The sequence below is a fragment of the Nerophis lumbriciformis genome, linkage group LG30 (genome assembly GCF_033978685.3).
Source record: "Nerophis lumbriciformis linkage group LG30, RoL_Nlum_v2.1, whole genome shotgun sequence".
NCBI classification, from domain to species: domain Eukaryota; kingdom Metazoa; phylum Chordata; class Actinopteri; order Syngnathiformes; family Syngnathidae; genus Nerophis; species Nerophis lumbriciformis.
The window spans coordinates 3,357,122-3,385,042 of NC_084577.2; the positions used below are offsets into that span (position 1 = coordinate 3,357,122).

Below are 27,921 nucleotides of genomic sequence, written 5' to 3' on the forward strand. Positions count from 1 at the left end.
GCTTAAGCGATTCAACAGATTACGAATGTATTGAAACTGATGGTTGTAGTGTGGAGGCAGGTAGCGAAAACAAAATTGAAGAAGAAACTGAAGCTATTGAGCCATATCGGTTTGAACCGTATGCAAGCGAAACCGACGAAAACGACACGACAGCCAGCGACACGGGAGAAAGCGAGGACGAATTTGGCGATTGCCTTTTAACCAACGATTGGTATGTGTTTGTTTGGCATTAAAGGAAACTAACAACTATGAACTAGGTTTACAGCATATGAAATACATTTGGCAACAACATGCACTTTGAGAGTGCATCCATCCATCCATCCATTTCTACCGCTTATTCCCTTAGGCTCCAGCGCCCCCCCCGACCCCGATCTCAGCTACAATCGGGCGGAAGGCGGGGTACACCCTGGACAAGTCGCCACCTCATCACAGGGCCAACACAGCTAGACAGACAACATTCACACTCACATTCACACACTAGGGCCAATTTAGTGTTGCCAATCAACCTATCCCCAGGTGCATGTCTTTGGAGAGTGCAGACAGCCCAATTTTCATCAATTAATATATTCTGTAGACATACCCTCATCCGCTATCTTTTCCTGAAAGCTGATCTGTCCAGTTTTGGAGTTGATGTCAGCATGCCAGGGAAGCTAGGGTCGATATTCTTCTCTTGATCATCTTCGGTGAGCCAAGACATCCAGGGGGTTTAGCTCGCTCGTCTGCGGGAACAAACTGCCGCCATTGCTTGCCGTGCTACCGAGGTCTTTTGTCCCTGAATTGCTCACACACTTCGGCAGATTCAATGGGGGTCTGGCGGCAGATTTCTTTGACTTTATCGTTGGAAATGCATCTGCTTTGAGTGTCGCAGGATATCCACACATTCTTGCCATCTCTGTCGTAGCATAGCTTTCGTCGGTAAAGTGTGCTGAACAAACGTCCAATTTCTTGCCACTTTCGCATCTTTGGGCCACTGGTGCAACTTGAATCCGTCCTGGTTCGTGTTGTTACACCCTGCGACAACACACCGACGAGGCATGATGTCTCCAAAGTACGGAAAACAGTCGAAAAAACGGAAAATAACAGAGCTGATTTGACTCGGTGTTTGTAATGTGTTTGAGAAAATGGCGGATTGCTTCCCGATGTGACGTCACTTTGTGACGTCATCGCTCCGAGAGCGAATAATAGAAAGGCGTTTAATTCGCCAAAATTCACTCATTTAGAGTTCAGAAATCGGTTAAAAAAAAAAAAAGGTCTTTTTTCTGCAACATCAAGGTATATATTGACGCTTACATAGGTCTGGTGATAATGTTCCCCTTTAAGGGCTAAAGACGTCTTGCGACCTGCTTGTGACAATGATTCAATCACGCACACGTCTTGAGTATAGCGTCATTTTGTACGTGATTAAAAAAACACCTTCAAAATAAAAGCAATGCAGCTTTAGTCCATGGATGAAGTGAAATTATTAAATATGTTTATTTTGTAATTCCGAATGATCTTAAACGGGCCGTACAATGCCCAGGTTTAATTTAGTCTGGCAAAAAATGTCCAAACTGTGTGACTTGAGGGCAAAAAAAAACCAGATGTGGTGGCCAGTGTAAAACTGATCCCCTGTTGCTGGCCCTGCATTATCAACTGACATTTTGCATTACGTCATGATGCCGAAAAAATTTAAACACTTCAGCTTCATGTGAAAACATTAGCAACATCTAGGGCTAGACAACCATGGACCAAAACTGATATCGCTGTATTTTCAGGCCGAATGGGGATATACGGCATACACCAGTATCTTAAAAAAAACTAGCATAGTGCGGTTGCCCAAGTGTTTTATGGCTAGATAACCAGTGTTGAAAGTACTCAGATTATTTTTGTTGTAGATAGTAACATAGCGTATTGTTTATTATTATAAAATAATTAGTTAACCATTACTATGTCAAAGCAGGTTTTGGTAATTTCATTCATTACTGTTAGGTTTATAGCCTCACGCTTGTGCGCGGGGATAGATGGAGCTTCTACTTGCTCACTGTGGTGAAGGCTGCTGACTGTTCAGTTTGAAACTACTCTTCAGCCACCCAGCCGCTATACTACAGTAAAGGCAACTCATATTGTTGATGTAGATGCACAAATTTAATTTACAAAAGAGAAGTGCGGGATACTTCTCTTGTTGCCTTATTTGTATTTGACTTTATTAAATGGATTTATATTATTATTTGGTGCAGCTGGGCTGGAGCAGGAGGGGATAGAAAGAGAAAAAAAGGAAGACAGAGGGGGAAATTGTGGGGATAAGACAGACAGACAAAAACAACAACAGCAAACACAACAATAACAACTACAACAACAACAATAGAACAACATCAGCAAATACGATATGTACAAATGTGATAGTAAAAAGTATAGCAAAGAAGCAGTTAGTGAAATAAATAATATTACAGAAATGACAATGAACATTATTACACTACACATGGAGCAATACAAATACCAATAGAAATAGCACTATTGATAATGAATAATAACAATACTTTACCTCTATTGTCAACAATACAATTGTTCAAATGCAACAATACATATATGTAATGATAACTTGAAATACATAAGAAAGTAGATAAATAGAGGGAAAGAAAGAGAAGCCAGCCATATTAACCTTGTAGATTGTTATAGTAATAATAAGTTAGGCTTTGTCAGTGTGTCATGTGTTACCCAGTTTACCCGAGGGTAACAACGTTAATATATGTTTGATGAAACATGATTATATGCATGTGTGTATGTGTATATGTACAGTATGTATATACAGTATGTATGTTTGTACAGTGAATGTATATGTATAGTATGTGTACAGGAGGAGGCACTTTTAAGACTTTTAAGTAACTAAACATTTGACACACCGAGCAAGCAGAAGGGAGGCGCTATCGCTAGCTGCTATGCTATATCATTAACAGAAGTGAACAACATAAACAGATGATATTTTTGCTGGAGTTGCTACAAGGAGAGATATAGGGTTTCAAGCAAATTGGTTTATGTGTAAATAAAGAGTCACTCACCAATAGCCAAGTGCAGTGGATGACCAAAGCATATTACATCACTCTGTCGTCGAGAAATCATCATCGCAGCCGCCATATTCTTTTGAAAAGTTTGTTGTGTTGCATCATTGTTATCAGAGAAGTAAACACCCATGGGGCGAGGTTGATCTGAAGGAAATGCCTTGTGCTTCGCCCGTCATGCGCAAAGAAGAGCAAACGGCTGTAATAAAGGTACATCAAAAGATACCAGCATGGCGGTATTGTCTCAAATATAGCGGTGGGAGAAATAATAGATTTTTAGATGCATCGCAATTCGGACATGGACGATTATAAAATCGATTAGTAAACGTCAATAATCGATAATCAATTTATTGATTGTAAATAAAGTAATGCAGACAGTTCTAAAATTTGGCTCACTGCAACGAGCCACCTCACTGAGAGATCCGACCATCTCCTTTGTTATAGTGCACTTACTGTATGTTCAAGTAGTGCACACATTGCCATGAATTTAATAAATGTGATGGGAATTTCTGATTACAAATGCACTGTTTTTAAAAGTTGCAAGTGATAAAAGCTTATTTAGTTAAACGAAAATAAATGTAAAACTGCATCAATATACATATATTACAGATGCATCAATAATCGATATTTAATTGAATCATAGCTCCTGAATCATAATCGAATCGTAAGGTGGCCAAACATTCCCACCTCTACTCAAATATATATGTCTTTGTAAAATATACTGGTATTATAGTTAATACCGGGATACTGTCCAGCACTAGCAACATCAAAGCTAGCTAACTAATATTATCAGTGTGCGGGACCCCCCCACCTTGTAGAAACAATACAATACGAAGGCCGTTACCTAACAAACAATACGTGCAGCAAGTAAGTAGAGGGATGGCTTGAAAAACTTATTTTTCAAAATTAATTCTTGAATCATTAACAAATAAGAATCGGGATTCAAACTAATAAATGTTTTTCCGGCACCCCAGTTCTGCATTGTACGACCTTAGGAATATTTGACTAGAGAGGTTCCAATGTATGCCTTCTGCTCTGAAGTATTTTTTCAGCAATAGACTCTACCCTGCTGTGTTTGTGAATTTATAGGTGGATGGAGATTTTCTAAATGCATTTTTTCAACACAAGTGCTGAGTATGATTTAGTGTACCTTAAAACAAACACGCATACGGAAACATCACCTTTATGTGCCAGTCATTTGCATGCATCCACAATGTTTAGCTGCCCTTTTCAATAGCCCCTTTGTGCATTTGCCTGGATGGAGCTCGTTCCAAAAGTTTGGTTAGCTCAGGCAGGCGTGTGTCAATTGGCTGGCGGGGGTGACAGTGTAGGGAGCACAGAATGTAGGGAGAGACTAGTTGTGGTCCTGAATGGACTACAGTGTGTTTTACTGGATCTCACAAGGCTCTATGCAGTCGACAAAATGGTCTCTACTGTTCTAGCACACTTTTTCTTCTCCCTCGTCATAGGTAAGTGTCTGGAGAAACCTCCGCACAGATTTGAGTAACTTGTTTTTATCGACAATTTCAGTGCTGCTTTAGTTTTAACGGTACTGTACTTAAAACAGCAATACTGTATGTAAACTTTAAGAAACACATTTTTTGGAAAGGACTTGCTCGACATCTTTTCTGATTTGACTATGGAGTCATAATGAAGTTTCCAATCAAATATTTTAGATGAAATGAATAGCGTGGCTGCAAGCTATTTTAGTGGAATATTTATAATAATCACAGTTTCAGTTCTTTTAACTGTTGCAACGCTACTACTTTATTAGTAATGAAAGTTGTCAAAAAGCATTCACCACTTGAGATTTAGAGTATCACTAAATTTTAAAAAGTATTTGAACACCACTGGATGTGAATTAAACTGGTATTCAGGAAACTATTGTTACCTAAATTAGCATTGGAAGTAAGGGGCTTTATTATGCAAAATCAACTTTTCTTACCTATATACCTGCTGTTGTGTATTTGCGATTTGCAAAAGTTCCGGAAATTTTAAATTAAACCGTGGCAGTATTGCAGAGATATTTATGAAATAATCGTGCCTTCCTGCATACTTCTGCCACTCGAGCCAGTTAAAATGTGCAAAACCTGTAACGTTTTTTGCACCAGCGACGTCACCGGATTATTCATACATGGTATGCATTTCTGATACAAAATAGCATATTGTTCTTAACTTATATTTGTCAGTAGACTGGCTATAGAAACACTAAAAACCACAACAAAGATGACGGGCAAAAGACGCTGTCAAAGTGGAGGCACATAAATAAGACCAAAACGGCACATCCTGAAGAGACAGTCAGAAAGTGGTTTGAAGATAGTCTTTAAAATATAATCTATGCAACATTTTGACCAAAGAACCACCATTACATGTTATGTAGACCACAAGGAAGTGTTTGAATTGTAGAAAAAAACCAAGTCTATCGACCACCCAAGTACCACAAAGACTTTATAACTGACTTTTCTGAATTTCTGGCTGAAATCCTGCCCAAATATGATCGTGTCCTTATTGTGGGTGATTTTAATATTCACACCTGCTGCCCAGATGAGCCGCTTTCCAGGAGCTTCCTGAATATAATCGACTCATTTAACTTTGTACAGTCTGTGTGTGGTTCTACACATGAACGCGGGCATACACTCGATTTAGTGCTCTCGTATGGTTTGTGTGTTTTTAATTTGGACATTTGCGACGCTGTGTTCTCTGATCACATGCCGATCCTGTTTGATATTGCCACGCAGTGTCCAGTTAAATTGTGCGCACCGCCCCAACGCTCTCGCATGTTTAATTCTTCGTCTCCTGCTCGGTTCTCCTCTATTTTTTTGACTCTTTGTGATGATAATTCTGCAGCATCTGTGTGTCTGAATACTGAAGAGTTGGTTTCTGGGTTCAACTCTATCTGTTCACAAACACTGGACACGATCGCGCCTTTCAAATGCCGCCGCGCTAAAACCACGCCTCAACCCTGGTTGAATGACGTCACTCGGGCTGCCAGGCGCGTATGTAGAAGAGCAGAGAGAAAATGGAAAAAAGACAGGCTGCATGTGTCCTTTGCCATTTTTAAAGAAAGCCTGTTTTCCTTTCAGATGACTGTAAAAGCAGAAATGAATATATATCTATCTCAGATTATATCTTCTAACTGTAACAACCCCAGAGTTCTGTTTAAAACTATTAACACTGTCATTGATGCTCCCAAATCTGCTGGTTTTGATGCTTCTTTTGAATTCTGTGAAAATTGTCTCCATTTTTTCACTGACAAAATTGTGTCAACTAGAGCCAGTCTATCTCAGCCTTCATATGACCCTTCTGTTCCCCTGCATTTCTCTTCTGTTTTCCATCAGTTTGAGCCGGTGTCCTTTTCTTTTTTAAGTGACACAGTTAGTCATATGAAGCCCTCTGGTTCTCCTGCAGATGCCCTCCCACCTCGCCTGTTTAAGGAGGTACTTGCTACTATTGGATCAAGTGTCCTTAACATTATCAATAGTAGCCTCTCTTCTGGAATAGTTCCAGTAGAGTTTAAACATGCAGTGGTACGACCTCTACTTAAAAAACCCAGCCTCGACCCCTCTCTCCTCTCTAACTTCAGACCTATCTCTAATCTTCCATACATTTCCAAAATATTAGAGAAGGTTGTCTACAGTCAGTTGCTGCCCTTCTTAGAGGATAATGGTATCACTGAGCTGTTCCAGTCCGGTTTTAAAGCCCTCCACAGCACAGAGTCAGCGCTTCTAAAAGTTTTTAACGATATCCTCCTGTCCACTGATTCTGGTAAATATGTTGTCCTGGTGCTTTTAGATCTGTCTGCTGCGTTCGACACCGTCGACCACGCCACCTTAATCACTCGTCTTGAGAACTGTGTGGGCATTAAGGGCGCCGCCCTCAACTGGTTCCGGTCGTACCTAACCGACAGGAGTTTTTGTGTAAAAGTAGACAGTTTTATGTCGTCCACAGCTCCTTTACCACATGGGGTCCCCCAGGGTTCAATCCTTGCCCCAATTTTATTTGCGCTTTACCTTCTCCCCCTTGGTTCTATTTTTAGGAAGTACAGTATTGCATTTCATTTTTATGCCGATGATTGCCAGATTTATTTTCCCATGGCACAAAATAACACGGTTCAAAGTCTTATTGACTGCCTGCACGACATCAAAGTCTGGCTTTCAGCTAACTTCCTGAGCCTAAATGAAGACAAAACAGAAGTTATGTTGTTCGGTCCAAGTCGCTCTCCCTCCCCCAACGTTGACCTCGGCACTCTGACCCCGTATCTCAGCGACTCTGTCACAAACCTGGGGGTAAAGTTTGACTCAGATTTTAAATTCGAAAAACAAATCAGCAGCGTCGTTCAAAAAAGCTTTTATCAATTACGCCAAATAGCGAAAGTGAAACCGCTTTTATCAAGACATGATCTTGAGAAATTAATCCACGCTTTTATCTCGACTCGTCTTGATTACTGTAATGCCCTGTATGTTGGCATTAGCCAGGCCTCCCTCGCCCGCCTGCAGCTCGTACAGAACTCTGCTGCTCGTCTGCTAACACAGACCCGCAGACGTGAGCACATCACCCCTATTTTAGCGTCCCTTCACTGGCTCCCTGTGCGTTACCGAATACATTTTAAACTCCTTTTATTTGTTTTTAAATGTCTAAACAACCTCGCGCCAACCTATCTCTCCGACCTCCTTCAGCCTTACTGCCCCACCCGATCCTTAAGATCAGCCGATCAGCTGCTGTTGACGGTCCCTGACACAAGGTTGAAGCTTAGAGGTGACAGAGCTTTCGCCGTTGCTGCTCCCAAGCTCTGGAACGACCTACCCCTGAGTGTTAGACAAGCCTCCTCTCTTCCTGTTTTTAAATCTCTCTTAAAAACATACTTTTATTCCATGGCTTTTAACACTGAGTGATATCCATCCTGCAATGGCGCCCCATAATACACCTGCTGTGATCCTGTTTTTATGTTTTTATGTTTTTATTAATTCTATTTTAATTATTTATTTTTTATCATGTTCTGTTTGTGTTGTGTTGTGTTTGCTCGGTACTCGTTTTATCTTTTAACCTGCTCATTGTACAGCACTTTGGCTACCCCTGTGGTAAATTTTAAATGTGCTTTATAAATAAAGTTGATTTGATTTGATTTGATAATATTCAGAGCTGCCAAGCCTAAAGTTTTGAGCGTGACAGTCACACAATTTATCCCATTCTCACGTCACACTTGACATTTCTCCATTGAATACTGTATATTTATTTTCTTCATAATAATAAACTTAGGGCCTCGCAGCTTGCGTAGGTCAAGTAACTCTGATTGATTGACCGAGATAACCAAGCCTTAATCTAACCAACCACGGAAGGCACCACGCAATGTAAACCAATCAGAAGCAATGTAAGGCGGGTCTGGGCGTCTGTATTTTTCACACTCCTCAACGGAGTGTTGCCAATTCGGCAACTTTCTTGCTGAATCTAGTGACTTTCCAACTCCTCTTGGTGACTTTCTTTCTTCAAAGCGATTAGCCACAAATCTAGTGACTTTTTGTGATGTTTTGGAGACATGAAAGCACATATCACTGCAGTTAATGTCTTCAACAAACAGCAGGTGCCGCCGTGAGCTCCTCCTCACATCCCTAACTGTATATACTGTATAACAGAACTTTCCTACGGAAGGTCTTATCTTTGTCCATGTGATCAGCAGCAAACTTTAGACAAGTGTTAAGGTGTCGCTTCTGGAGCAAGGGCTTCCTTCTTGCATGGTAGCCTCTCAGTTCATGGCGATGCAAAACACGCTTGACTGTGGACACTGACACCTGTGTTCCAGCAGCTTCCAATTCATTGCAGACCTGCTTTTTGGCTGTTCTCGGTTGACTCTTGATCATCCTGACCTATTTTTTTCTCAGCAGCAGGTGATAGCTTGCGTTTTCTTCCTGATCGTGGCAGTGACAAAACTGTGCCATGCACTTTATACTTACGAACAATTGTTTGCACAGTTGCTCTTGGAACCTTAAGCTGCTTTGAAATGGCTCAAAGTAATTTTCCTGACTTGTTCAAGTCAATAATTTGTTTTTTCAGATCTGTGCTGAGTTCCTTTGACTTTCCCATTGTCGCGTTTGTAATCGAGTCTAATGACTGCATCACATGAGCCCTATGTAAATGGGTTCAGAGAAGTCAATAGGTGTCGTCAATCATAATCACTCACATGAAGTTAAGAGGCTATGCCATGAAGCTATTTTGATTTGATTGTAACTTTTCTACATCACCAACATTGATAATGTATGTTGCTGTATGTATACTTTTGACTGAGCAGATTTGGTCACCTTTTCAGTAGACCCATAATAAATTCATAAAAGAACCAACCTTCATGAATGTTTTGTGACAAACAAGTATGTGCTCCAATCACTCTATCACAAAAAAATAAGAGTTGTAGAAATGATTGGAAACTCAAGACAGCTATGACACTATGTCCTTCACAAGTGTATGTATGTGTATTAATTAGTTCTGTGTCAAAGCTTGGAACCCTAAATACTCACTCATATCCATGTTTCCCATTAAAATGTATTGAAATTCAGTTATTCAATCAACACCACAATTTTAACACGTATTATATTTTTAATAGGAAAAAATAACTTCTAGATGACAGATGGTGTATCAAAAACATCCATCCATCCATTTTCTACCGCTTATCCCTTTCTGGGTCGCGGGGGATGAGCCTATTTCAGCTACAATCGGGCGGAAGGCGGGTTACACCCTGGACAAGTCGCCATCTCATCACAGGGCCAACACAGATAGACAGACAACATTCACACTCACATTCACACACTAGGGCCAAATTAGTGTTGCCAATCAACCTATCCCCAGGTGCATGTCTTTGGAGGTGGGAGGAAGCTGGAGTGCCCGGAGGGAACCCACGCAGTCACGGGGAGAACATGCAAACTCCACACAGAAAGATCCGAGCGCAGGATCGAACCCAGGACCTTCGTATTGTGAGGCAGACGCACTAAAAACAATACAATATAATGTTCTACAAATAACTGCAGTAGTTTTAGGAGTACTGTAATAATAATTACCTTGGAGAGCATATTTCTACCGTATCTCCTGTGAGCTGCTTCTCCGTCGGTCATGTTTTTCAACAACTTCTTTCTTTAATTCAATGTATTTAATTTGCCTGTTTTTCTTAGAACTGCCCTTCACACTCACTTTCTTAGTTTTCATGGTTGGAAAAACAAATGTCTCGCTAATGCTGGCGAGCGACAGACTGGATGTTTGCTATGCCAACTAGCAGGGGAGGCTCATAACCGGAATTTTTGCTCACGACTTAAAGCATAACAATTAGCCGGGTGACTGCTCAAATCCCAAAAGTACCTTGTGAGCTGTACATTTAACAATGACAGAGCCCTGCATGGTCAGACTGATTGGGGTCTATCGCTAGCAGAGTTATCCATCCATCCATCCATCCATCCATCCATTTTCTACCGCTTATTCCCTTCGGGGTCGCGGGGGGCGCTGGAGCCTATCTCAGCTACAATCGGGCGGAAGGCGGGGTACACCCTGGACAAGTCGCCACCTCATCGCAGGGCCAACACAGATAGACAGACAACATTCACACTCACATTCACACACTAGGGCCAATTTAGTGTTGCCAATCAACCTAGCAGAGTTATGTATTCATGTATTTATATTTAATTATATACAGTTCAAGTTTCCAGTCATGTGTCTGCCGTAAGTTGGATTTGGACATTTGAGAGCCAAAGGAGCATGTGAGTTCCTTTTTTGGGGGTCATAGAGTTGGTTCCTTTTGAAAAGCTCTCCCTGTTTCTACAGCCTCTACAACAACCTATTGGAGTTTCTCACGGTGATCCTGTCAATGCTGGTGTCTAGGCAACTTTCTACTTGCCATTGAGTGTTTTAATTTGCTCAGCTGTTGATATGGTGATGAGGTGAACTGTGAATTCCCTTTTTTTTTTAAGTTTTTTACTTTACTCACATTTAGGACTACTAAAAATGTAAATTTCATTTTGCACAAGGATCACTCAACTTAATTGTCTCAAGTTAATGTTATTTAACAAATCTGAGATGGGGTTTTCTGGTGCTGTTCTGTAGTGGTTTACTTCTTATATAAATGGAAGAACTTTTAATGTGTCCAACCTGTCACGTGGTGTGGCCCAGGGTTCTGTTCTGGGGCCTGTTTTATTTTTGTTGGATCTGATGCCGATTGGGAGGTTGATCAGTAGTTTTAAAATTTTTTCTAATCATTTCTATGCAGATTATATTCAACTGTTATGCTCCTTCAATGATTCAGAGTTTCACTTTTTATCTGAGTTCTTGGAGTGCGTATTCTGTATTAAAAACTGGTTGTCCTCAAATTTCCTCCAGATACATTTTAGCAAAACGGAAACTCTGATAATTGCTCCCGATAAAAAGATCCCCCTGATCAAGAACTCCCTTGCATCTGTGCATCTGTTAAAAGCAGCCTCAGAAACCTTGGGGCTGTGTTTGATCAGTCCATGTCTTTGGAGGGTCACTGCCATCAACTGACCAAAAACTGTTCTTATCATCTCAGAAATATTTCTAAAGTGAAAATTGGATCTCGAAATTATCATTCACGCGTTCATTTCGTCTCGTATTGACTATTGCAATTCTCTTTTCATTATTTTCAACAAGTCAACGCTAAAGAGACTTCAGACTGTACAAAATGCAGCTGCCAACTTTTGACCGGTGCACCCAGAACAGCCCATATTACCCCCATTTTATCCAGTCTTCATTGGCTTCCAGTTAAATTCCTCATTGACTTTAAAAATGTTTAGTCCTGACATTCCGTGCATTGCATGATGGGGCCCCTCAGTACATCAGTGACTTGCTATGCCCCTACTCTTCAGGGTGCAGCCTCGGGTCTTCAGGTCAGGGTCTTCTAAAGATCCCAAAAACTTGTTTTAAAACCCGTGGGGATCTGGCTTTCCAGGCTATAGCTCCCAGACTCTGGAACAATTTGCACCAGTCCCTCTGTGATCTTGACTGTGTTGAAATTTTTAAGAAACATTTGAAAACTTCTCTTTTTAATAAAGCTTCTACTTAATGCACCTTTTAACTATCAATTTTAATCCCCTTTGTATCCTTTTTATGATATTGCCCCTGTTGTTTTAATTGAATTGTTTTACTTTACCTATGTTTTGTACAGCGCTTTGTGATTTTATCTGGGAAAAGCGCTTTATGAATACAATTTACTTACTAACTTACTTACTTACTTATTTGGCATCTTTTGTTCTATTTTCTGCAGTCAGTGAAATCACTACGACTCCTGTTGTGGAGGAGAAACGTCTCCAGGCTGCAAATGGAGCTGTCGGTGTGTCTCAAGTCAAGAGCAGAAAGCGATTGTTTCCGGTGCCTCAAACTCAGAAGCCCAACCTCATACGTGAAGCTTTTGGCTACTGCAACATTCCAAATCGCACTGAACAAGCATGGGAAGGTGAGACCATAAGAAGAGTGTGATCGCCCTTCTTTTTCAAAACCTATTTATTTGCATAAACGTCAAAATGTATCACTGAGGAAAAAAGAATCATATTTGAATATTTTTTTAAATCATATTTATTAATTCATAACATTATATTAATGTTTTTAACTTTAAAATTAGCATCATAACGCCTCTTCACACTTATCATGTCAGTTTGCACTGATTAATGGTAATATAATATTTGAAATTAGGGATCAGTATGAAACTATTCTTGCGAAAAGTATGTGAACGCCATTGCTGATTAGTGTCTTTTAAACAATGATCCCCTCTGGCTAACACTGTACTTACTCTAAGTCCCCCGGCTGACAAGGCCCTAGCACAGACCTGGGCAAATTAAGGCCCGGGGGCCACATGCGGCCCGTTGAGCTTTTCATTCTGGCCCGCCGGACATTCCCAAATAATTTTTTTAGATCTTTAAGATGTAAAGTGTAGCTGCCATTATGATGTGCAGTGATGTTTTCTAATGACCGTAAGTCTTGAACTATACAAAGTATTTCAATGGTTGGAATCTGCGCTTATGGATGATATACCAGTTACTATGGTAATCTAATTAGTTACTATGGTACCGTAATCTAATTAGTTACTATGGTCATCTAATTAGTTGCTATGGTAATCTACGTCACAGCAGCTCAGACGAGGCACCAAGTAGTGTGGGTGGGAAGCATTTTCACAGACGCGGAAGGAGATTTCACAACAAAGTTCTAAAGCTTAGTGATGTATAGAATAGAATAGAATAGAAAGTACTTTATTGATCCCTGGGGGAAATTCAGCAAATATCAGATGTATCAGATTGCAGGTGGGTTTATTTTGTACCCTTCGCGTTCATATTTCACTGTTTGTTGCGTTTGACTTGATTTTAAAATATATCGATCAAAAGGAGGTGTGACATTCATATTTTGTCAATATTCAGTGTTTTATCGTTCATAGACAGATGTAAAATTCCATTACGTTTTTTAAGGCGGTCTGTCATAACATTTTTAGCATTCAATCAGACATTATTGTGAGGTTTTGTATTAGTTTCCCTAAAAATTGATATATCGGCCCCCAGACACATTTTGTTCTCTAAATGTGGCCCCCGATTCAAAATAATTGCCCAGGCCTGCCCTCGCAGCTAATTATGTAAGTCCATACATAGTGTGGAGCTGCTCCCTTAGCTAATAATAATCACCTCCGTTACGGAAAATAATCTGCATTTTTTAGTATCTTAAAGCTGGGGTACCTAAGTTGTATTATATTTATTTAAAAAAAAATCATATCAGTATATCGTTACAGTAATAATTTCTGAAAAAATAGTACATCTGTGTCCCTTATAATTAAATATTTTAGTAAATAAAACCTCGTAAGACAAAATAATTTGTCTTTGTAGTGGTGAACCTCTCAAGATCCAACTACAAGATTTAGAGAAAGGAGCGGTGAGCAGAGCTCATGAAGGAGCATGCAAACTTGTTTTCAGTTAAGCATGGCTGCTGAACACCCACCTGGAAAGATCGCAATACATGCGCTTTCTGTCACAGCATATACTGCTAAAAACCCCAAAAAGAAGAAATCAGAGGAAGAAAAGAAAGAGGCTGTAAGTTTAAAAAAACAAAACAAAGAAGAGCCAATACTCTTCTTTAGTCTGCCTTTAACAAGGAGTGTTAACATCTTGGAGAGCTGTTGCACCAGGTGAATTGACATGAATCATGGCTCTAACACGAGATGTCAATTGAAACAAAGGAGACGGTTATCAAACTTCCTCACAAATTTAAATCATCAGGCAATCTTGCAAAATATGTTCATTGTTCAGTCAGCTGTGTTTAAAATCTGGACCACGTATAAACAACATGGGAAGGTTGAAAAAGGCAAGTATACCAGTACACCAAGGAAACCATCAAAGTGTCATGACAGAAAACTTAAAGAAATATGTTATGAAAAGCAAAACAAATGAAGAACAAATGGGTGAAAACTGGCGTCACCGTCTGTGACCGAACTGTAAGAAACCGTCTAAAGTAAATGGGATTTAAATACAGAAAAGCTAAACGAAAGCCGTCATTAACAATTTAAACACAGTTACGATGAGCTAAGGAAAACAAGGGTGGACTATGGATGACTAGATACCAGTCATATTCAGTTAATAATCTTGAATCTGCATTGGGCAAGGTGATAATGCTGGAACTTTTGTTTGAAATCTGTGAAGGAAGAAAACATGTATATTTACATTGATTTTCTTATTCCATCAATGGAAAGATGTTTGGGGATGATGCCATTGTTTTAGGGCAGCACGGTGGAAGAGGGGTTAGTGCGTCTGCCTCACAATACGAAGGTCCTGAGTAGTCCTGGGTTCAATCCCGGGCTCGGGATCTTTCTGTGTGGAGTTTGCATGTTCTCCCCGTGACTGCGTGGGTTCCCTCCGGGTACTCCGGCTTCCTCCTACCTCCAAAGACATGCACCTGAGGATAGGTTGATTGGCAACACTAAATTGGCCCGAGTGTGTGAATGTGAGTGTGAATGTTGTCTGTCTATCTGTGTTGGCCCTGCGATGAGGTGGCGACTTGTCCAGGGTGTACCCCGCCTTCCGCCCGATTTTAGCTGAGATAAACTGCAGCGGCCCCCGCGACCCCGAAGGGAATAAGCGGTAGAAAATGGATGGATGGATGGATGGACATTGTTTTAAAGATGTTAATGCATCTTGCCATCAGCAAAAACTAAAAACCTTGAAGGAAAATACATAAGGTACATGTCAAGTCCTGCAAATAGTCCGGCTCTCAATCCAATTGAAAACATCTGTGCAATTGAAGAACATGGTCCATGACAACCTGCAAAGCTGATTTGAAAACAGCAATCAGACAAAGTTTGAACACGATTGATGAAGAGTAGTGTTGGTCACTCGTTCATGCCTCAGAGACTGCAAGATGTTATAAAAGATTCCAATTCTCTTTTTAGAATTGAGTGATTCCATTATTCTTTCTACTCTGCTTGATCTATAAATGCAACTGTTACTGCCTACCACATTTTATTGACTTGATTTATTTTATTGTTTCTTAAAGCCTGAAAGTTGCCGTTTGAAATGACTCCAGTTTTGCGTCATTCCTTGCCTGTTAATATCTTTTTCTCTACACAATCAAAAACTGATTTAATATCCTCCAAGTCTGGCGATTTCATTATTTTTGCCAGGGATTGTGTTAGTAGACTATTTTAAGACACCCCCATTTGTGAGAAAATCGGTTGTAGAAAATCGAACAATGCGAGGGGATATTGATGAAGAGTTTTGGTATATGCTAAACAGTATTTGGCCCTTAAATCTAGCATTTACCCACTTGGTAAGTAAAAATACTAAAAGTTATGCAATATATTTGAAGCGTAGCAAGTGTAAATGATTTAAAACCTGTATATTTCATACTGTAACTTTCATGCAACTGGTGATACTCACTTGTTTAAATGTAATGTACTGTATAATGATAATGACTGTCCCTCTTCTAGGTCACAGTCCGGCAGACTATACGCTGCTGTCTGTCCAGATAATGATTCGCCATGGGGACCGTTACCCTCTCTACTCTATTCCCAAGACCAAGCGGCCAGCCATCAACTGTACCCTGTCAATTACCAGGTATGATTATGACTGGCATGCTGTAAGTGAAATAATTTTCATTGGCTGGAATGTGTCAATGAATGTGCAAAAAGCATGTCACATATGCTTTTTTTACTTTCATGTTATTTTTTGTCACGTAATTTGCTTTTGTTTTACTTTGCGATATCGTTCATTTAAGATGGCACATCAGAAAAAACTTGCTTTTATAAAAACATGTTCATTTCATAATTAAGGTTTTAATAGTGTAGCGTGTTGGGAAACAGTACTGTGGGTTACCCAGCGTGCCTTGTGGTATGTAGATGGGGCTGTAATTTTGCATGTATATTGGTATGTGTATTGGCGTTTATTTTGATGTGCAGTCGATAATGTCTCATCCAGTGTTAACTTTGTGTTATGATTGTTGCCCTATAAGTGAGGTAGGTGTTTGGGTTACAACATGTTCTTTTGTGCAGTGTAACAGAGTATTTGCAAAACTGATAGCTGTAAATAAAGGCCATTTCCTTGAAGTACCAGTAGAATGGAAAAAAAAAGGTGACTTTATATGCTTGATTGTGTTTCATTGTATCCATTAAAGGGGAACATTATAACAATTTCAGAAGGGTTAAAACCATTAAAAATCAGTTCCCAGTGGCTTATTTTATTTTTCAAAGTCATTTTCAAAATTTTACCCATCACGCAATATCCCTAAAAAAAGCTTCAAAGTGCCTGATTTTAACCATCGTCATATACACCCGTCCATTTTCCTGTGACGTCACACAGTGATGCCAATACAAACAAACATGGCGGATAGCACAGCAAGGTATAGCGACATTAGCTTGGATTCAGACTCGGATTTCAGCGGCTTAAGCGATTCAACAGATTACGCATGTATTGAAACGGATGGTTGTAGTGTGGAGGCAGGTAGCGAAAACGAAATTGAAGAAGAAACTGAAGCTATTGAGCCCCATCGGTTTGAACCGTATGCAAGCGAAACCGACAAAAACGACACGACAGCCAGCGACACGGGAGAAAGCGAGGACAAATTCGGCGATCGCCTTCTAACCAACGATTGGTATGTGTTTGTTTGGCATTAAAGGAAACTAACAACTATGAACTAGGTTTACAGCATATGAAATACATTTGGCAACAACATGCACTTTGAGAGTGCAAACAGCCCATTTCAGGCGTGCTAAGAACATATATTTTTCCACGATTTCAGCACTCACGTTAACCATACCTAAATAGACACAAAATACTGCATTACACAAGACTACCCGAATGTACTCGAATGATTGAAAAAAATAAATGTTTTTAAGCTAAATTATTGGTAAACACAGTTTATGTATAATAATTTACGCAAAACCGCGACTAATGAATACAATTTTCATCAATTAATATATTCTGTAGACATACCCTCATCCGCTCTCTTTTCCTGAAAGCTGATCTGTCCAGTTTTGGAGTTGATGTCAGCATCTGCTTTGAGTGTCGCAGGATATCCACACATTCTTGCCATCTCTGTCGTAGCATAGCTTTCGGCGGTAAAGTGTGGGGAACAAATGACTGACCATTTCGTCGGCTTTCCCCACAGCCTCGTATTTTGAACAAATTTCATCCAATTTCTTGCCACTTTCGCATCTTTGGGCCACTGGTGCAACTTGAACCCGTCCCTGTTTGTGTTGTTACACCCTCCGACAACACACCGACGAAAGTGAGAAAATGGCGGATTGCTTCCCGATGTGACGTCACGTCGTGACGTCATCGCTCCGAGAGCGAATAATAGAAAGGCGTTTAATTCGCCAAAATTCACCCATTTAGAGTTCGGAAATCGGTTAAAAAAATATATGGTCTTTTTTCTGCAACATCAAGGTATATATTGACGCTTACATAGGTCTGGTGATAATGTTCCCCTTTAAACCAATCCAATCTAATCCACTTTATTTATATAGCACATTTCAAAAAACAATGACAGTTTTGCAAAGTACTGCACAGGAGTTAAATTACACATTTAGAAGCAGGATAAAACTAAGGAAAGTCAATTGTAAAACAAACATTTAACTAAAAAGAGAATACATTCATAAAATACATAAAAATAAAATAAAACACACTACAATCGCACAACTCTCATGCTGGTTTAAAAGCCAAGGGGTAAAATTATGTTTTGAGTCGTGATTTAAAACTTACTAAAGAGGGAGCCGTCCGAATAGCAAGAGGGATATTGTTCCAAAGTTTTGGATCCACAGCAGAAAATGCTCGACGCCCACTGGATTTTAACCGGGTTTTTGGGACGTCAAGAAGAAATTAATCAGCTGACCGCAGTGACCTTGTGGGGGTGTACATTTTTAAAAGGTCTGAAATATATTGTGGCGCTAATCCATTAAAAGATTTAAGAACAAACAATACAATTTTAAAATGAACTGGGAGCCGGTGAATGGATGCTAAAATGGGGGTACTGTTCTCATGTTTTTTGTGCCAGTTACAACTACAAGTACGATGCATGTTACAAAGTTCAAACAGCTTTTGCCCAATAAGTACAATCCTCAAAGTATAATTACTTTTTAGTGTGCAATAAAGACTTGATCTTCATTATAATAACAAAGACTACTTTACTTCTTGATTAGGCATCACACCGTAGTCTATACACTACTACCATCTAAAGTCTTGGAATTGCAACTGCATGTCATGTACTTGCAAATGAAACTCAGAAGTGTAAGAAATCAATATATAACAACTGGACACCACAGTTATTATAAAAGAATAGCGTCTTGGTTCAAATATAAAAGATACCCATCCCTAAATAAAAGAGAACAAGGATTTAGATTAAATATTGTGTTTGTATTGTTGAACTTTCAATAGCATTTCCCGTATTGAACAGTTTTCAGTGATCAATATCTGTATTGGTATCGGAAGAGCTTACTCATGGATGATTGGAACCAGCAGCATGACACCCTGATACCCTGATTGGAAGATCATGGAACATCATGGAAAATACTGGGCTTTTCTTCAGACAGTTGCAGAATGTCATTGATTAATGTCTACATAGAGTGGATGGGTTATTGAGGCTGTTACAGTAAGTGCTGCACATATGATATTATAGTCTAGCAGACACTATGCATAGTGATCCGTCCGCAGGCGCCTTGTCCGCTACACAGATTTTTTGCTAAAAGAACACAGATCACTGTTTCGTTCCAATCCATTTTGTAACATTACATAAGCTTTCATGATGTTTATGACCTCCGTCTCTCTCTACAGCTCTATTTCTTTATTCTTATACTGGCTCCAGCTTGCTAAACCACTGACTGCGGTTTATTGAACTTTCCTCATTTGTTAAGCACACTTCCCTCTTGTAAGTCCTGCTTTCTCAGTCTCTTGTTCTTTTCCTTCCTCTCATTATGCCTTCATATGGTTCCTGATCTCACCGTCCCACTGTTCTTTGTAATCTTTTCCCTCTGCCCTGCAAGTACAAATAATCCCTTCTTATTAAGATAGTCCTCAACTATCTTGGATTGGCAACAGACAGCCTGGCTACTCTTGTCTTTATTATGACATTACCCTCAATTCAATCTATATTGTCCCTAAAAGCCGGCTGATTACGGTATGTGGATTTTAGCACTCTAGTGGGAATCTTGTTGCACCAATTCCATTTGGCGTTTCAACAAATACATTCATTTACTAATTTGTTAGATACAACTACAATATATTCAAATGTTGCGCAATAGAACATTGCAGAACATGTTTTGTTACACTTAGTCCTAATATTTAGATTGAGGCCTCTTGTGGGGTTGGAATTTTGCATGATTTGGACTTGCTTTAAGCTATTCACACTAAAGGCATCATGGCAAGTTTAATAATGCTGCATGGAAACAAAGGACAATGAAACATGAAAAAAGTACCATACTTTGAAGATGGTCTTGATTGTTTTTTGGTATCTGCAAACCACATGTTTGTTCTGTTTTTGTTTATGATTGTTATTGTATTGCAAATGTTGCACCCTTTTTCCATAGTATGTCCTCATCCAGACTATGATCACTGTGGAAGCAAGTGTGTGTTTGTGCTGTCACAGACCCCCCCCACCACTGTTTTTTAATCTGAGGGCTGAGCTGCTGCTCCTGCGGATTTGTCAAATTGAACTGTAATCTGCAATCATTTCCCATATCAGCTCACCGACTGCTCTTCTCGCTGCCCTCATTCTTGTGTGTTTTTGTGCATGTGTGGTCTGTTTTCAAAGCATGGGTGTCCAAACTGTGGCCCGGGGTGCATTTGCAGCCTACAGCTCGTTTTTTATTGTCCTGCGACCAGTGTTGGGACTATCACGTTACAAAGTAACGCCGTTACTTTCGGCGGTAAATAGTAATCTAACGCGTTATTTTTTATATTCAGTAACTCGGTTACCGTTACTACATGATGCGTTACTGCGTTATTTTACGTTATTTTTTATGTAGTATCGGCTATAAACTGAGAAGATCTGAGTGTGTTTTATTGCAGCGCTGCGGAAGAGGCGACAAAAAAGAGGCGCGCCACGCGCTCTCTGTGTGTATATGTGTGTATGTGTGGTAGGGGGCGTGTCTGTGTTTACTAACAACAAGACATCATGGCGAAGCCCGAAGCCGAGTTCCTTAACATGGAGATATTCTCAATACTTTTCTTTTGTCGACCACAAAGAAAATAACATTTTAGTTGGATGTAAGTTGTGTCTTGGATCAAAGATCCTATCCTAGCAATTCAAATCTGCTGAAAAAGCTACGAAAGCACCATGCTTTGACGAAGCTAGTAAAGAGAGACACACTTCACCTCCGAGGCACTGCGCACTGAAGGTACACACACTCTGTCAATTCTCTTATATATTCTTTCATTCTAGACTTCTAGAATGTTTGATTATCACATCACTCTAAATGTATAGACTATAAAGTTCACAAACATAAAGAGGCATCCTAGTGGGCCAGGCCAATCTTTCCTTATCTCTAAACTAAAACTGGGGAAATGTGTAGTGTTCTGGGCTTCAGACATGATTTTATTTCAGAATTCCTTGAGATAAAAAAAACGCCTGGTTAGGCTTTGTGTATGTAGTGTGTGCCTTTCTTGGTTTACAGCTATGTTGTTATTATGCTGGTTGTTACTTATGTATGTTATGTTGCAGCTATTTAAAATAGTTTTGTCAATTTGTTCTGGCCCGAAACAAATTGGTCCTTTGAAACATATCTTTGTCTTTGTGTGTTGTATGTAGACCACATTGCTTAGCAGAGTTCAGTGATGCAAATGCATGTCAAGTTGATCAACAGGTTGTATTATTCTCCAGTGCAATAAAAGTACTGAAATGAAGGCAAAAAGGGCATTAAATGGGGCCTTAAAAAAAAAACAATATATATATATATATATATATATATATATTAGAGATGCGCGGATAGGCAATTATTTCATCCGCAACCGCATCAGAAAGTCGTCAACCATCCGCAATCCACCCGATCTAACATTTGATCAGAACTGCATCCGCCCGCACCCGCCCGTTGTTATATATCTAATATAGACGATGCAAGGCATTAGTGAGGTTATAAAGCTTTTGCCTGTTAAAGAAAGGAGACTGATCCAATGCAGCACAGACATTCGCTTGCCACGCTGTCACGACCCAGACGCACACCAGTGCGCAATCATATGGGAGCCGCGCTGAGCGCACCTCCAAGCGCGTCTCGCTGCCGGCGACGGCCGGGTATATGGGCCCGACGCTCCAGCGCCATCCATTTTCAGGGCTAGTTGATTCGGCAGGTGGGTTGTTACACACTCCTTAGCGGGTTCCAACTTCCATGGCCACCGTCCTAGCTGCTGTCTATATCAACCAGGGTGAGCCCCAACCCTTTCGTGAGCGCACTGCGCGCGGAGTGACCCCTGTTACGCGCCCCCGGCAACAGGGGTGGCGGGCAGGTAAGCTGCTTACCTGCTGCGCGTGACGCCGGCCGCGGCGAAAGCGGACGAGGCGGGGTGTCGGTGCGGTGGGCGCGGTGGTGACCCTGGACGTGCGTCGAGCCCTTCTCGCGGATCGCCTCAGCTACGGCTCCCGGTGGGGCCCTCTCGGGGGAAGGGGCCTCGGTCCCGGACCCCGGCGAGGCGTCGGGGGCCTTCTCCGCTCCGTAAAAGTGTCCATCTCTTTTTTTTTTTTTCTTCTGTTGTGGCATATGCAGCAGGTGCCTGCTCGTTTTTCGTATGTGGGTAACAACATGTATGTATGTATGTATATATATTTCCGAATTGGTTTAACTGCCACCTGCCTGAATCTATTTAAAATCTAATTTTTTTTAATTTCAATCGCCCGACCCGACCCGACCCGCTGATAAAATCTAATTTTTTTAAATTTCATCCGCCCGATCCGCGGATAATCCGCGGACTCCGCGGTTGTGCCCGCAAACCGCGCATCTCTAATATATATATATATATATATATATATATATATATATATATATATATATATATATATATATATATATATAAGTAACTATATATATATATAAGTAACTAAATAGGTACTTTTCACAGTAACACATTACTTCTTGGTGTAAGTAACTGAGTTAGTAACTGAGTTACTTTTGAAATAAAGTAACTAGTAACTGTAACTAGTTACTGGTTTTCAGTAACTAACCCAACACTGGCCGCGACACATTCTACAGACAAAATAAACACGTCCTTGAATAAAACATCACTCAAAACACTCAACCAAATAGCCCCAAAAATGACACCCCCAAACCAAATTGGCCGACGACTTGTGTGTCTTACTGCAGAGGTTCATAACCAAATATCTGAATAGGAAGGGACTCATAAATAACTGGCGAAACGTTTATATACAATTATGTTGTGCAAAAGTAAATACATTAACAATGAATAGGTTTCTTTTACTAAATGGTCAATAAAAATTAAAGTGCAAAAGAAAACACAGCTTCAGAATCAGAATCAGTAGTACTTTATTAATCCCCGAGGGGAAATTAAGATTTTCAGTACAATCCCATTCAAGAGCAGACAAACATTACAAGGAGACAGAACAGGATCGCTGACGGGTCTGCCAACTTCCGGCGCCCCTTACAAAAAAGGTGAGAAACAGGTCAAAACTGGGGAGGGGAAAAAAATATTCAGTTTAAGCCTGGGCCCCTGGAGAGAGGGTCTAGACTGAGGCCAAGGAACAAAAAAACCTCATAGCCATAGCACACATAAACATGTGTGTGTAAGAGGGAAACATCAAAGAACACAAAGGACTTTAGAGACATTAAAAGAGCAGAGCTGATGTAACCAGCTGCCACACCAGCAGTGCCACTTCTACACACAGCCACAAAAGTACAACAACAAAAACCAAAACAATAATCAACCAATAATATACATTGCGCACACGAGATTGCACCATGCATAGACAAGCAACCAAACAAAAACATAATTTCAACACCCACACACATTGTGGTGGCCTCTGCGGTGTTGCACGCCATCGTCCACTGGGGAGGGGGGAGCATGGCCAGAGACAGGAGCAGACCCAACAAAGCAGCAAGAGAGCCAACTCCACCCTCGGCTGCCCACCAACTCTCGACCAGTGTCCAGTCCGCATGGATGAGCGAGAATACGTCCAAGGAGACCGAGGCGTCAATACACGATCATTTAGCCAAGACACTGTGAAGCTTGTCCGTCCCGGCGCCCAGCGTCAGTTCCGCAGCCCTGTTTCTTCATCCGCATCTCCTCCAGTCTCTCCAAGCGAACTCCGGTGTGGAAGAGATCCAGCAGCTGGTCCCCACGGCCAGAAGGCTCCCGGGAGGCAGATCCAGAACCCCACAAAAAAGCACAGCAGAAGTCACGAAAGTGCCACCCCTTGTCGCACAGCCCCAAAGGGTCCCGAACCAAGAAGCAAAAACAAAAACAAAAACAAAAAACAAAAACACATGAAAACAAGAGGGGGAAACACCAGGAACACAAAAGGATGACTTTAGCCCTAGACTTTTGTTTGTTTGGGATTGCCATTACTGCAACAAGTGGTGGAACAGTGTATTACAACTGAGTACCGCTGTGGCCCATACAGACCAAATATTAGAAGCAGATATTTTTTGGCGGCCATCTTGAGGGTGCTCGCGGCCCAACAGCCATTTGATTAACACCGACTTTCTAAAGCCTGGTCTATACTCTCGAGTAGGGATGTCCCGATTCGATATTTGGATCGGATCGGCCGCCGATATTTGCAAAAAAATGCAAATCGGCAAGGCATGGGAAAATGCCGATCCAGATCCAGTTTAAAAAAAACAACTCTGGTCCGTGTTTTCCAACGCACCGATTTAAATAATACATTCCACTTTTCTGCTGCTCCCTAATTTCCGTTCCGCATTTTCCAGCACACCTTCAACACATCCACAGGTCTGTGGATTCTCACGCAGTTACTTTTAGCTGCTGGCATTACACGACAGGCTCTTCTCACTCTTTCCTGTGTCTCCCTCTCACAGACAGCAAGCGCACCTTTTTACACACGTCACATACTGTCACGACATACGTCACATACGTATACGCCCTCTCCCAGCAGAGACGTAGCAGCATGGCTAACGTTAGCTGTGATGCTAGCGCAGCCGTGCACGCCTGTGAAAATCTATGCCACGCACAAAATCAAATAAAAAAATAAGCGCATAACAATTTTCGACACACGGGCACGACAGAGAAAACAGTTTTCGTCATCATTGTTCAAATATTGTAACGTCTGTCGAGACGCTTATCTCCATTCGGTGCCACACGCCCACACCATCAAATCATCCAACCATGCAAATTTTGCATTTCCTTTGGAAATCGAGGTCCCAGAGTCTGGAGGAAGACAGGAGAGGCACAGGATCCACGTTGCCTGAAGTCTAGTGTAAAGTTTCCACCATCAGTGATGGTTTGGGGTGCCATGTCATCTGCTGGTGTCGGTCCACTCTGTTTCCTGAGATCCAGGGTCAACGCAGCCGTCTACCAGCAAGTTTTAGAGCACTTCATGCTTCCTACTGCTGACCTGCTCTATGGAGATGGAGATTTCAAGTTCCAACAGGACTTGGCGCCTGCACACAGCGCAAAATCTACCCGTGCCTGGTTTACGGACCATGGTATTTCTGTTCTAAATTGGCCCGCCAACTCCCCTGACCTTAGCCCCATAGAAAATCTGTGGGGTATTGTGAAAAGGAAGATGCAGAATGCCAGACCCAAAAACGCAGAAGAGTTGAAGGCCACTATCAGAGCAACCTGGGCTCTCATAACACCTGAGCAGTGCCAGAAACTCATCGACTCCATGCCACGCCGCATTAACGCAGTAATTGAGGCAAAAGGAGCTCCAACCAAGTATTGAGTATTGTACATGCTCATATTTTTCATTTTCATACTTTTCAGTTGGCCAACATTTCTAAAAATCCCTTTTTTGTATTAGCCTTAAGTAATATTCTAATTTTGTGACACACGGAATTTTGGATTTTCATTTGTTGCCACTTCAAATCATTAAAATTAAATGAAATAAACATTTGAATGCATCAGTCTGTGTGCAATGAATAAATATAATGTACAAGTTACACCTTTTGAATGCAATTACTGAAATAAATCAAGTTTTTCAAAATATTCTAATTTACTGGCTTTTACCTGTGTGTGTGTGTGTGTGTGTGTGTGTGTGTGTGTGTGTATATATATATATATATATATACTGTGTGTATATATATATATATATATATATATATATATATATATACTGTATATATATACGTATATACATGTGTATATATATATATATATGTGTGTATATATATAGAAAATGTGAAAATTGTCTGTCTATCTGTGTTTGCCCTGCGATGAGGTGGCGACTTGTCCATGGTGTACCCCGCCTTCCGCCCGATTGTGGCTGAGATAGGCTCCAGAGCGTCTCGCAACCCCGAAGGGAATAAGCGGTAGAAAATGGATGGATGGATGTGGATAAAAGAAGAAAAGTCACCCCGACAATATTGTAGTTTTTTTTTTTTTTTAACGGACCGTAGTCCTTTGCCACGCTCAGATTTTCTTTTCAACCCATGTCTGTTCCCTATTCGGATGTGTGGAAACAACAGGGAGGAACTTAAGTGCAGGACTGTAAAAATTAAATACAAAAAATATAAAACAATTATAATTTTCTCCCAATAATATTTAAATGATAATTATTGCATAACATTAATTCATTTCTATACCTTAATATGAATAACAGCCCAAATTAATTGTTACACACACGACGGAACTTCCTGGAAGTAAACCTGCAAATACAAGTTATTCTCAGATTTACATTTACACACTTTGCACAAGTTAGTTACACTTTCTTAAGCATTTCTTACATATTCCTTATTTTGCACTTTAATTTAAAGAGGTTTTCAAGAGTTTAATGTGTATTTTAGAATTTTGTTTACATTGATGTAGTGTTTTACATGGTTGTGTTGACATTTTTATTTCCTTTCTGCCTTGATAGCAGAGGGGATTATAATCAGAGGAAGGTTACATTTTAAATAAAAATGTTAACATTTAATATGTTTTTCTCTTGGTCATACTGTCCATAGGTCATAATTTTTTTGTACATGCATACAGTTACAATATGTTACATCACATATTTCCAGTTTCTCATGTCGGAAAAAGAGTAGGTAAAAGCAAAGCTCATTTAATCTTATCCCTTATCCTTTCATAGTAATTTCTTACAGATTTGTACAACAAAGTTCTCATGAATAAATATCACATAATGAGATGCATAAGATGATCTAATTTTTTATCAGTATTCTTCTTTTTTTTGTTAGGAGAGTAATATTCTAAGTTAAGAATATTAATAATAAAAACATTTATAAAGGAGTTTAGATTAGATTTTAAGATACTTTGCTTTTTTAGCATCTATAACACAAAGCTAAGATGTTGATGTTTTGTTCAGATAGCATATATTGATAAACCTACATTGCTTTTATTTTCTTTAATTTTGCAAAATGTATCAAAGGGTCCCCCACATCCTCAATTTTTCTGTATGGGGCCCCTGCTGGAAAACAGTTTTGTACACCCCTGATTTAGGGTTTACATTACCACCCACAGCAATGTTAACGCCCAGCAGTATTAGAGAGACATCTAGTGGTAAATGAAGGTAATACACTCCACATATCCTTTGTCATTGGTCCCCAACCATTTTGAGCCTATGGACAGGCTTACTTTACCAAACCTTTGAGTGTGATAAAACAATAAACAACAGTAGTCTGTTTGAGACCTTAAAGCATATGCTTTTGTCAACACTGCAAAACACAAAAATAAATACTATGTTACTAACTGAATCACTATCAGTGCAAGCCTAATGTTTCCAGTGGTCTGATTTTGATCGTGATCACTGGTAATGAAGTCTTCTCAAAGGAACTGGATGAGATTAGTAACAATATCCAGAACTTTTCCAAAATGCATGACAAGCAGCGGGTGCGAGTCGGAGGGGAGGACTTCTCCTTTATTATAATTGACTATGTATAGCGGTGTGGAAAACTGCCAATCATGACTGACAATTGGATTTCTATATTGTGTATTTTCCCAGGAATCCTTCGCACCCTCTGTTGAGCGCCTTCATTAGACACATGGGCCAAGGAGGCCGTGGGCACTGGGAGTCTTCTTTGGCTTCTGTCCCTCGCCTACCCAACCACAGCGCTTGCGAGATGGGAGAGCTCACACAAACAGGTGGGTAGGACGTTTTTTGCCCCCCTCATTTTTATCAAAATGTAAAAATACTGTAGACGGCTGTCTCGGGGAATAGGCCCTTCGCAAATCTATATTGTGATTAATGATACTTGGAAAATCAGTTTTCTATCCTACATATTATTAGATAACATTACAAGGCAACATTCTTATTGTTGTGATTA

General features: G+C 40.3%; 1 protein-coding gene across 2 annotated transcripts in view; it reads left to right on the plus strand.

Annotated features, from left to right (window-relative positions):
- The window catches only part of pxylp1 (2-phosphoxylose phosphatase 1), a 73,468-nt gene that overhangs the window by 36,449 nt on the left and 9,098 nt on the right, over positions 1–27,921 (plus strand). The window contains exons 1-4 of one of the 2 annotated variants that reach the window (XM_072911943.1): positions 4,362–4,504; positions 12,286–12,474; positions 15,979–16,105; positions 27,600–27,739. In XM_072911943.1, the coding sequence (XP_072768044.1) occupies positions 4,459–4,504; positions 12,286–12,474; positions 15,979–16,105; positions 27,600–27,739 (502 nt within the window). In that variant the 5' untranslated portion in view covers positions 4,362–4,458. Of the gene's footprint in view, positions 1–4,361; positions 4,505–12,285; positions 12,475–15,978; positions 16,106–27,599; positions 27,740–27,921 lie in introns of those variants that run through there. The other variant, XM_061925379.2, reaches the window with a different exon arrangement.